Source organism: Lepidochelys kempii, chromosome 1 (genome assembly GCF_965140285.1).
Source record: "Lepidochelys kempii isolate rLepKem1 chromosome 1, rLepKem1.hap1, whole genome shotgun sequence".
NCBI lineage: Eukaryota > Metazoa > Chordata > Testudines > Cheloniidae > Lepidochelys > Lepidochelys kempii.
The window spans coordinates 161,128,894-161,141,876 of record NC_136380.1 but is presented as its reverse complement, the minus strand read 5'-3'; the positions used below and the strand labels follow the sequence as shown (position 1 = coordinate 161,141,876).

Here is a 12,983-nt window from a genome sequence, read left to right as displayed (position 1 = left end):
TAGGATGGGATCACTGTTTATAGATTTGGTTTAATGAAATTCCATAAAACTGTATTAAGACTGTATATTTTATTACTGTAATTACAATACCACCTACAATCCACAGAGATTAAAAACAGAAAAAACTTTTGGAAAAAAAGCTTTTTAGGTTATCTGTATATCACAAAGCAGCAAATAAGGACAAACCCCTTTTTACCCTTCTCAGATGGTCAGAAATGTATCTTTAATACATTTGATATTGTTCTGTGGATGAATCTTTTTTTAAAAAAAGATTTCTAATTTAGCCTTTGATGAGAAAGCATGTTATTACCAGAGCCCTGCAAATCCAAAGATATCTGCTTTATATATGTGGCGATCCCTATCTGCAGACCATTTTTGCGGATCATGGATTAGATACGGATACAACTTTCCTATCTGCAAATCTGCGGATATCCACTTTATATTCACGGACCATTTTTGTAGATTGGATGTGGATACAAATTTTGAATCTGCGTAGGGCTCTAGTTATTAGGTGCTTCATAGTCTAGTGAACATACATTCTCAGTAAATATTGAGTGTTCAAAACAAAACAACTTTATAAAATATTGTGGTGAAAATTATATACAATAGCAAGGTTGACACTATACATTTTGGTTTCATGTTTTTTCAAAATAATGTATTGGCAAATTCTCAATTTTCTGAAAAAACGAAATTTGAAAAACACAAATTCATGGAAAGGACTACATAAGTGCTAAGTGGTGATACTTTATTAATCTTAATCCATTTAATTAGAACATCTGCTGGACGACCTGTTGTCTCCATTAAGAACTCCTGAGTAAGAGCATACACTAATTTTTATTAGTACAGCTGCTGCTGTCAGAGGAACTGCAGAACCTGTTGTCCCTGGACAAGCCCATCTAGGAGTTGAATGGAAGGCATTGTCTACAATGAGACAAGGACTACGTCTGCTGCCTGCCTAGTGCCAGGAGCTACACTGGTGGCAATATGTAGTGGCATGGAAAGAGCCAATATAACATATCAGAACAGAAACTACTGAAGTTCTCACACTGCATGTATCACAGCCATAACAGGACTGAAAGCTATTTCAAGAGACACCTAAAACAATGTGGTGTAGGCAGAATTGTCCTTATTAAGTATTGTTATTTAGTATTACTAAGCTTAATTAGTTCCCTGGGAGATGTCCCAATTAAATGTAAATGCCCCCCAAAAATGTCTCCCCTCACACAAGCCAATCAAAGGAGTATATACAATAAATCTCCTACTGCAGTTGCTAGAATTACCATAAATGGTGGTGCTGCCAGGACAACCAGAAATGCTGGACTTTGGAAGCACTGACCCAATACTGCAAAGTGATTTGTGATGCAATGATTTTGGCTGTGCAGACAAGTACCCTGAAGATCCAGAGAACAGTGTTTGCCTGAATCACCAATTTCATCCTGATGCTTGATGTTCCAAAGAAAGAGTTCCTCTTCTTCCAGTCTAGAACAGGACAGGTAGGGACTATAAAATGTTGACACCTCCCCTCCACCCCATCACTGATCTGTGCACTCTAACAGTGATAAACTTGAGAACATCCTTAATTCTTTGGTTTTGGAAAATCTGGAGTAAAGTGACTAAACTAAATAGCTGCAGTGCTTTCAAATGAATCATCATATAAACCTCATTCTACTGTGTCCAGTTAGAGCTGAGTGAAATTTTTTTGGTAAATTGTAAATTCAATGGAAAATGTTTTTTCAGGGCACTAAAACTGTGAATTTGGGTCAAATTAGCCTAAGTTTCAGCAGAAACCAATGCAGCCTGTTCAGAGTGGAGCTGCATACTAATTTAAACTATCACAATTATATTATGACAGCCTTACATTTGTCATATTGGCTGCCTCTTGAGGAGCAGGACACCCATCAACTTAAAATAATTACATTACTGTCTGAGTAATCCCCCAAATTACTATAAATGAAAAAATGAGAAAATAAATTTCCCATTTTTAGTTTTCCTTTGCATATTTACACTAAAATATTGCCAACATTTAGTTTCACTTTTTCCTCTACATAAAAGAATAGTTTCTCCTGTATGTGTGGGATTTTCTACACAGCAATAGAGGAGATAAAACCATTTTAAAGACAGGAAAATTATAAAAGCACAGAAATGGCAGTTGTCCTCCTGGGCAGATGTGGTGCCTAAGGATATTTGCAACTCACATTTGAAATGTGCTAATCAGTGTCTCTTTAAATCAGCTCTATTGGTTTTTGAAACCCTTAAGGATGCTGGCTCTGAATACATTTTGATTCCACATCTTTAGCTTTGTACCATGATGCACGTGTTTTTACATACTACTCTCAACACAGATCTTATCTCATCCAAGATCAGCAGTTGATTATGCTTCAGCTGTGGTGAGCCCCATGCAGCACAGAACTCTTTCCATCCCTTCTCATTTTATAAAGAACACCTTTGCTTTTCTAGAAGTTTCAGAACATTCGTGTTGCCTGACACATACTATCTTGTCTTTCAGTCTTTCCCTTAAAATTAGATGCCCTCATTTCATTGCTTATATTTTAAGAGGGCAGTATTTTATTGCTTAAAGGGACACCAATTTAAACAAACCATAACACAATGTCAGCAATCACACTGCTCTATTTTATCAGCACTTCAATGCGTTGGCTGCTGTATCTGGGGAGTGAGGAGTACTATATAAAGTATAATTATTCCATGACAAGTATGGCCACCTTCAAAAAAAAGCAAGACATCAAGAAGCTCTATGGATAAACTATCTCTCAGATTAAAATACTTCATAATTTACTATATTAATTAGATGCATCCCTCAGGTTTGGCATTAACAGATGTGGCCCTCACGGCTGGTTTTGCACCACTGATCCAGTGTTAAAAAACCTGTATTTATCGTTGCCAGTTTGATCTAGCTGTTAAAAACCAATTATTGCTTTGTAAAGAAAAAACATTAAAAATAAACCGACACATTTTAACTCAGGAATTGTATAATTTTTTTTTTTTGGAAGGATTAGCACTCTTTCATTAAGAGAGGAGACAATGATTCATATTTGAATTTTTGCTCTATTTAAGATACCAGAAACTGGAAGACATATTAACATTTTGAATCCAAGAACATAAAAGTACAATACATTGAGAGCTACAATTTAACCAGAGAGTAATAGGGAAAAAAGGGATATAAACCAGATTTTCTTCAAGCTGCAGAAGATGACAGGTTAAAACATCCACCTTTCATACCAATGGCAAAACAATTCCCCCTCCTGCCCCAGAAAAAAAAAAAAAAAAAATCAAAGCTCAATGCTGGCTGATCTATTTTGGCACTTTTCACATTTATCATGGTTAACAACTTTCCCACAGAAGTTTAAGAAAAAAATCTTTAACTGATCACCTTTGAACAGATAGCATTTTGCAGCTCTTTTTTTCTTTTAAAAGGAAATACATAAAGTCTTAAGTCAGGAAAATTTTCCTTGGTGTTTATATCACTTCTCTTTCCTTTCTACCACAAAATATATAAATTCAAATTGGATGTAATATTTTATATAAAAATTAAAGATTCCCTTTTACAATATTAAAAAAAACTCTTCAAAGAATTTGAAAAATAATTTTTCATGTCTCCAAAAATAGTAAGTTATATAGTGGATTCAAATATTTTCTACTTACAAAACAAGTTTCAGATAAGAGCCATTTAATACCAAAAAGTTACTGAAGGGTGCTGAAAATAAAGCCAATACTTTAAAAAATATTAACTGAACAGAACTAAGTATCTATGGCAATGCAGCTACATATAAAGTTTAATGGGCAATCAAGGGCTCAGTGACTGTTTTGTTGCTGATCATCTACTCTACCTGCCATTCTTATACATTTAATTGATGTTAGAAATCACTTGGTGCATTTGGCAGAAATTAATAAGTGTTTAGATCTTAACAGGTCAAAAATTTTCTTGTGGGAAATTGCCAAGATAGCAGAATTAGTCACAAAACACCTTAGATGACTTTCTTCCTGAGATTCTCACCCCATGTAAACATATATCCATATGTCACAAAAATATATCAAAACTATCTGCCGAAGGCGGCATACAATACTCATTTTAAAGTGTGACAATAAGTTATGTGGCAATCAAGAAAAATGTAGGTCAGTTTGCAAGAACGAAATGGCAACATTTTGATAAGTTTGTGTTAGAAACACAGTGATGACCCAACTCCATATCCTCCCCCCTCATATTTGGTAGTTTGAAGAAATTATTTTGGTTGAATTAATAACTGGAAAAGGGTAACTTTAACATGAAGATTTTAACTTATTATAATGCAGTTAAGGCAGGTCATCTTTCTTCAGCTGTGAAGTTAGAGGTGGAAAATAACTCTGGGCCCCATTTTTTTTTTTTTACAGTGGGGTATGAAAGATAGTAACCCTCTCTTCAAGCCCACGCCCAGGCAAGATGGGCAGAGTAGTTAAATGTTATCTTTTGTGTTTTCATTCTTAATCATGTTTGGTGTCAAGCAAACAAAAAAAAAAGTAGTTTTTAGAAGTTGAGTCAAGTAGTACATGGGCATGTTACTTTAAATTCAACAACAATTTTGAGACTAGAAAAAGGGGGAAGAGTACTGCAGCTATAAGAGATATAATTTATGCAAAGGTACAATATAGGCTAACAAAATATGAATATAAAATATTAAATTCTTACTTTTCCTTTATTCAGTTTACTATCTGGTGAATTATTTACCATTGCTGGCTACAGTATTATTTCATCCAGGATCTTAGAGTTACTGTAAAAACATGCCTCTATTTCCCCCACACTCCTATTCAACCTACTGATTGCTACATGAAGTTGAAAATATATGTAGGGTGCTAACCACAAGTAAAGCTATACATGTTCTGGCTTCACAAAGCGCAGACCTCTCCAGGGAAAAGACTGGTCCTTCTGCAGTATAGTTAAAAAAAGCACTCTGCAAAAAGGAGATGAAAGCGAGAGAGAGAGATTTTTCTAAAGAGTATGTATACAAGTTCCATGTACCACAACTCCATATGCTAGATTCAATCCCCTTTACTGGGGATTACAAGTCATGAGAATTCTCCAAGCCCTAAAACTAGTTGTAGTCCCTACGAGGATGGTATAGATGCCTCCCACTTACAATAGAACAAAAAGAACAAGTAAAAAAAAACTTGCCCAATTGCTTCTGTTGCAATATTTGTGGGAATTCTCTAAAGTAAGGTCTGCTAGGGCACTTGGGATGTTCTTTCTTTACTTTTTGCAATCTTTTTTTGGGAGGTTGGGGGGGAGGGGAGAAGATGGAGATAAGGTAGTTAGAGCAGTTTTTGGGACTAGTGTCTATCTCCCTAACATCTTTGGAATAGTTAGGAAAAGAGAATATAAAGACTGTAAAGAGTCTTTAAAGTTGGCTCAACTATGAAAGAACCACCAATCTCCTAAAAGAGGAAGTTGTAGCGACACACTAGATATGGCCCAGTGAATCCCAATGTCATTCTGATGAGCCAAGTTGCCAAAAAAATTCCCAAACTGGAATTACATCTCATTTAGCACATGGAAATGCATATGAAAGAAAGATGAGAAATGGAGAAGAATAAACTCGAGAATAGGTTGAAACTGCAAAAGCAAAATTAAGCTAATGAACATTTCTATGAGACTACAACTTTGGGCTATTCATTATCAACTGTCTGCCAATGAGATGCTGTACATAAGAAAATCTCTTAAGGACCATAAGAGTGACTTAACACTTTGGCTGAACACATGAAAAATCAGAATATCCCATGAAATTTGGAGAAACAGATATAGGGGACATCACTGTATCTGTTGGACAAAAAGCTTTATCATCTTAAAAATTTACACCAATAGTAAGAACAGGAGTGCATGCAGACACCAAATAAATACCAGAATATTGCTATCCTGGACACACTATGTTTTCACCTAAAAAAAAGGTAGCAAAACTGCCATCAAAACAAAAATTAAAATAAATAATTTTGCAGATTCCAATTTACCTCATGGAAGCAACACTGTATTAAAACACAACACCTTTCAGTCAAACAATACAAATTATTTAAATTTAAATTAATGGCTCTTATGTATTCAACTGCATTAACAAAGCAAATAATTTGGAAAAATAAAAATAGTTCTCTACTTTGTAAAGTAACTGTTACTTTACTCATGATGTCAAGATCAACAGGACTAATGATAAGACTTATTATAAAAGTAGGTTACCGTTAGATGAAGTCTTTAGAATAAGGAACAGGTGCTAGAACAGTCCACTTTGAGATTCTGAAATTTCTAAAACTCTTGCCATCAATTTTCTCATATAGCACCGATCCTCAGTATTGTGCTAGCAACATACAGGCCAGTGTTCAACTGGTTTTGAAAACTGTTACTCTGAGCAGTAACATTTCAGTCTCCACTAAAATACTGCCCCAAAATGAAACATTTTTGGTATCAGTTGCTACATACTGCTACATGGACCAGCAAATGCAATCTGAAATACGACAAGGATAGTCACAGGATTAAGTTTTTCACAGAAAAATATAAATGTTTTCCCTGAATCTCATGACAAAGAACAGCTACCATTCATCATGAATTCTAATATTACCACAAAAGTGGAATAGATTTCCCTCCATTATGTTCTATAATCTCCCAGTTGGAACACACTGTCTAAATCTCTATCATCATATCTTGCAGTCTTTCTACCCTGATTTCTAGTTCTGATTTTAGAGCGTTGAGGAGCTCTTTCATATTTTGTATAGTCCAAATCCTCCCAGTCATTATTATCCATATTAATCCTACGTCGTTTCCTCTGTCTAGACAATATCATAGATTTAGATGCATTAGCTTTAAAATTTTTACCTTTTCTAATGACTTTTGTTTTTCCTTTCCTTTTCCTTTTTTTTGTGTTTGTGGCATTGCTATAGTTACTGCTATTGGAATCAGTATCAAATTCTAAATTAGATGAGCAATTGAAACTGGCATCAGGTCCAGATTTTGAGCTCCCTGCAATTCCAGAAGGTCCCATTCTCTCTGACATAGATCGTCTTCCATTCTCCCTCACTTCTGTTTCAGACTCTGCTGTGTTCTTCAAATCACTCAAGGCTTTTGCTTTTTTGAAAAGAGTTGCAGACTTTTGACTGGTCATCTTCTTAATTCTTCTACCATTCCACCCGCCTGACAAAGAATCTGCCTCATCCTCAGAGTTGCTCACAGCATGTTGTGTGTGTGCAGAAGTTGACTGGTCGGATACTTTTTGACTGCTCCCATCCCCTGACTTATGGCTTTTGGAGTCCTGCTCTGAGAATTCTACTGTGGGATTTTTAATTTTAGGAGATGCAGCACAGACTGTCCTGTGTGGTTGTTTATGGCCATTGCTTTGCCTATTCTTTTGTGCCATTTGTGCACCTATTTCAGAATCTGAACTTTTATCTTCAGATTCACTAATATATTTTCTTCTAGCACATGAACTAGTCTGTGAAAGCGTTTTCTGTTTAATATACTGTTCTTTTAGTTCTTTTTCACTTTCAGACTTTAAACCTGTGTCATCTTCAAAGCCATCCAATAACAACTTCCTGGCTGCAGCAGAGGCACTGCGGTGGGGCAGTTTTCTGTTCTTGCTTCCAATGCCAACACTTTCTGAGCTGGAGATCTCTTCCTCCACATCACTCATTAGTCTTAATTTACTGGCAGCCACAGTTGCACTTCTACGTGGAATTCTTCTACGACCATCATCTTTGTCATTCACTATTTTGTAAGCCCCCTTTGAATATTCTGAGTCACTCCCATAGAACCTTTTCCTGGTAGCTCTTCTGCTATGACCATTCTCTTGAGAGAAAGATCCTATAATATAAAAAATAAAAATGATTTAAATATTTGTTAAATTAAATATGACAAATTTATGACAAATATTTTAAAACAGAACAAGAAAAATTTATATTTTAGTACTAACAATGTACAAACCCGAATAGCACTGGAGAACAGCTCACACTGTGTGTTTAATAAGGTGATAAAAACACCTGTATTTTTATTTTATAATAGCAAGGGTAATTCAAACATATTACATGTTATATTCGGTGGAGAGCAATTAAGGTTTTGGCCAACTATATCATCATTCCACCTATGATTTTTACGTTCTCTGAATTACATGCCCTGAAAAGTCCATCTCCTCACCCCCATTTTAAGAATGCACCTGCAAGAAAAAATATTATTTGTTTTGTTGCAGTTTGGTTGATCTGTTCTTGGTAAAAGACCAGATATGGGACAAAGGCCATTCAAAGATGGCTTTCAAACACCTTTGCATTCCCCTAATCCTTGGGCCATCAAGGTGAGTTCCCAGTGCATGAGCACAACTCCACGTTGCTCTTCTTATTCCTGGCTCTCCATGGCTCCAAATGCCTATCCAATAGCCAGGAATCACTGGAGCCCATCCTGGATATGTGCCTTTCCCTCTGACATGTTCTGTGCTGTGGCAGCATAGGTACAACAGTTTTAGGTGACCTGGAGATGTGCTGAGACCAGGGTAATCCTTTTACTAACTTTGGTCAGCTGGTTTTATACTTGCTTTGACCCAGAGTGATGCAAAACTATCTGAATGAATCAGAGCCCTAAAAAATTACCATGTCATCTGTGGCAACAGAAAGCTGTGGGCGACCACCATATTAAGTCTGTTAAATAAAAGCCCCAAAATTAAAACAAAGGAATTAAGAAATGAATCTAAAAAGTAGAAAAAAAATTCATACTACTAGTATTCTAGAACTCCAAAAACTTGTTTTATTTAATCCAAAAAATCCAGAAAATGCGTAATTCAGATTTGATGAGGAAGATGTAATGATAAAAGGACATTATATCTGGTCAACTTCAGCCCAAACTTTGTTTTGCAAATATATACTTTTATCAAACCTATAAGCAAAGGAAATATTTCCGTGTTTTAAAAAACCCCAAACGATTAAGTCATTTTTGTAGCAATAATTATTTTACATTTACGAAAGATACTGTATGATTAGTTAGGAAGTGCTAGCTGACATCAGGGTCTGACTGCATTTTATAGAAAATGTAAGTTAAAGCAACGTTAAGGCTGCCTATGAAGCACTCAGTCAGGACACGCCAAACTAAAGGTTAACTTTTTTCACAGGGCCCCATCTTCATTTAGTGAGCAGGTAGAGTCTGCAGTGGACCCGGCAGGGATTCAACATTTATTTATAACTTGCTTCTTAGAAGCAAAAAGGAATAGTGTACACAATATAAAATGCTAGCTGTCAACAAAAAAAAAGATTTTCTCTATGCAAATACATTTAATTTAAAAATACAAATATTTAATAAGTTTTTCTCACAGTTAAATGAGTACACATCTCGGGCTCACTTGCTGCTGTACACAAATCCAACCTGCATATTGAGGGCCAAATATTATTTTATTCAAATTCATTTTTTCATATATTCATGTAAATTCAGAGTAGAGTTAATTGATTTCAGCTGATTTACTCCTAATTTACACCATTGTAAATGCAAACAATTTGGGCTAGAATACAGGAACCTGCAGGAAATCTATGGAAAAAATAGTAAGTGATCATCAGGGATCCTAGCTTTCCCATGATAAAAACAAAACTGTCCGATAAAAAAAAACCCAAAATCTGTTTTCTTCAATGAGTAAAATGAAAGGCTGAACTTCTTCCCTAGCCACAATATAGAGCAGAACCCCATTTTATCTGATCTAATTGGGGCCAGGGCCAGATCAGATCATCTAAAATTTGGATAATCCAGAGAATGGGCAAAGAGCTTCAGCTGTGAGCCCCACTGCCTGGGGCTGACAACCGACAGCACCAATTTGGTTAATATGGAGAGCCGGATAATGGAGGCTCACATAAATGGGGTTCTACTGTATACATGTTATTTTTTCACAAAATGTAAAAACTAAAGATTCTCTGTAAAAATGCAAATTTCGAGTTTTTCCTGTGGCAAAAGGATTTCTAGAATCCCTGTTGATCGTAAAATTTAAATTACTTTTCTGAGGCAAATATACAAAGTATTCAGATGCAACCTTAAAACATGACATTTCTTGACTTGAGCGCTTCACTTTGCAATCTTATGTTTTCCATAGGAAATATGCTAGAAAAAGGAAATAATTCAAATATGACTCTCATTATATGCCTAGATATAAAACTAGGCCAGACTGCACAAAAATACCTAACGTGAGAGCTGGTCTACAGAGTTTTTGCACCAATTTACATAAATCAGTTTAAAAACAAACTTACTCAAACTGGTGCAACTCCTCAGTGTGAACACTTTCATACTGATGTAAATGTGTTTTGCTTACAACTATAAATTTAGTTAAATTGAGGCAGAAATTGTGTGTAGACAAACCATGATATGGGGTTTGCAAGAACTTTTGAACATCTCACTGAATGAAGCAGGGCTTCTCTGGAAATCATAGAAACCTTATTAAATACCCATGACAACATAGAGGGCACCATATTACTTATTTCTATTCAAAATTTTATGCGACTGCATTAACAGCCCTTTTACTTTATATTTCCAGGAGTTATTTTTAAAAAGTATTGTTATTAAAAATGTACAATGCCTGCACGTTTTAAAAAAAAAAAGTGATAATCTGAGCTAATCGGAACACTTACTTTAAAGTGCACCTCCAATATAAGGCCTATGAGTAACATTGTGAAAAGCATCTAACTGAGAAAGTTTTTAAGTCAGTGAGGTGCTTTTGAAAATATTACCCTATATCTGTTTCTCAATGACCAGTCCGCGGACTGGTGCTGATCCTTGAGATTTCCCTGGCAGAGTTTAGGAAGGCAGCAAGCTGGTCCCTGGTATCAAAAAGGGTGAGAAACACTGCCCTATAGCCATGCAAAATTTCTACTTTCTTCCCAGAACTGGAGCTGTTTTTAAAAAAAATATATAAATATATAAATATATATATAAAAAATATTTTAAAAATTACACGGTCCTGTTTTTAAAGAATAGGGGAAGCATTTTCCCACCTCCAAACTACTCATTCTCAAAAACTGCAGAAATGCCTTTGCTCACATTTATAAAAACATGACCACCCTCAGGTGGAAACCAGCCTGAAAGGTGAAAAATTCACCAGGCTGTAATAAACGAAAATGGGCTTTCAGAAAGAAAACACTCAGGTAACCTTAATAGTGGCTGTGTGCTATATACTCTAGCTATAGTTATCATGAGGACATTCAAGAACAGAATCTAGAACATACATATTTATTGATTCTTGAATGCACAGCTTATCAAAGGCAATATCTGAGTCACCCATAACACTCCATATTCTACTAATGAACTGTCCCCAGTGAAACCATTTGTAAACTTACTGGATGAAATGAAACAATTCATACTTAAATATGTTTCTCAACTGAAGAATATTTTGTCATCTGTGCTAAATATTACAATGTGGACAGAAAGTACAAGTTAAAAATGATATAATAGTATATTTGCATTAATAGTTTCATATGAATATACTTCCAGAATAGTAAGACACTCAGCATTCATCAAGAGATCTAGTGCCATGAGGAAGGGAAATAATTTTCCTCTGAAAAATTACACTGATCACTACCCAATTTTAACAGCATACACCTTTATACGTCTATCATTGTTGCACTTTACAATATTCCTACACAAGTTTCCTTCAGAATGGCAAGGAACCCATTTTGAGTAGTCCAAATCTTCCTAATAACCACCAATCCTACATTTTAATTTAGTCAGTATCAGATTTAGTTACATTAAGTTTTTAAACATACCTTTTTTAGTGACTTCCCTTTTCCTCCTTTTTGTGTTTATGGCATCGCTACAGTTACTATTATTGGTATCAGTTTCAGATGCTAAATTAGAAGAGCAATTGAAACTAGCATCCGGTCCAGATTTTGAGCTCCCTGCAGTCCCAGAAGTTTCCATGCTCTCTGACACAGAACTTCTTCCATTCTCCTTCACTTCTGTTTCAGACTCTGCTGTGTCCTCCAAGTCACTCAAGACTTTTGCTTTTTTGAATGGAGTTACAGGTTTTTGACTCGTCACCTTCTTGATTTTTCTACCATTCCACCTGCGTGACTCAGAATCTTCCTCATCCTCAGATGAGTTGCTCACTGCATGCTGTTTGTGTGTAGAAGTTGACTGTTTGGACACTTCCTGACTGATCCCATCCTCTGACTTATGGCTTTTGGAGTCATCCTCTGAAAATTCTACTGTGGGATTTTTAATTTTAGGAGATGCAGCACAGACTCTCCTGTGTGGTGGTTTTTTGCTATTGCTTTGCCTATTTTTTTGTGCCTTTCTTGTATCAGTTTCAGAATCTGAACTTCCATCTTCAGATTCACTAATATATTTTCTTCTAGCAGCAGATGAACCAGGCTGAGAAAGTTTTTTCTTCCTTGCATACGGTTCTTTTAATTCTTTTTCACTTTCAGACTTTAAACCTGTCTCATCATCAGAGCCTTCCAACAACAGTTTCCTGGCTGCAGCAGAAGCATTGCGGTGGGGCAGTTTTCTGTTCTTGCTTCCAATGCCAATACTTTCTGAACTGGAGATCTCTTCCTCCACATCACTCATCAGCTTTAATTTATTAGCAGCCACAGTAGCACTTCTGCGTGGAATTTTTCTATGTCTACCAGTTTTGTTACTCAATGATTCACAAGCCACTGCTGAAGTATTTTCAGAGTCACTTCTATATAGCCTTTTCCTGGCAGTTTTTCTGATATTTCTATTCCCCTGAGAAACCGATCCTATAAAATAAAGGATCGCTGTCAATTTTAAATATAAGGACACCCATTTATGTTAAATTTAATTTCCTGTAAAGTCAAACAAGTTCAACTCAGGCACAAACTGAACTGAAGTACAAATGTAGTAGTAGCTGCAACTTACATGGAACATTTTATTTAACTAGAAAATAAAGGTAACAATTCTCATTCTTCACAAATCTAAAAGATGAGCATTCACCGTGAATTGAAGCTTGCTTTATTTGTATTTAAACCATCATTATACC

The 12,983-nt window shown here is 35.6% G+C and overlaps 1 protein-coding gene across 3 annotated transcripts in view; it reads right to left on the bottom strand.

Annotated features, from left to right (window-relative positions):
* BRWD1 (bromodomain and WD repeat domain containing 1) overlaps positions 1-12,983 on the bottom strand; it is a 113,570-nt gene that overhangs the window by 7,726 nt on the left and 92,861 nt on the right. The window contains exons 40-42 of one of the 3 annotated variants that reach the window (XM_073360451.2): positions 11,746-12,723; positions 6,848-7,828; positions 6,215-6,479 (exon numbers count right to left, since the gene is read on the bottom strand). The exons of 1 other annotated variant lie outside the window; for it this stretch is intronic. In XM_073360451.2, coding sequence (XP_073216552.2) covers positions 6,457-6,479; positions 6,848-7,828; positions 11,746-12,723 — 1,982 coding nt within the window. In that variant the 3' untranslated portion in view covers positions 6,215-6,456. Of the gene's footprint in view, positions 1-6,214; positions 6,480-6,847; positions 7,829-11,745; positions 12,724-12,983 lie in introns of those variants that run through there. One more of the 3 variants, XM_073360442.2, reaches the window with a different exon arrangement.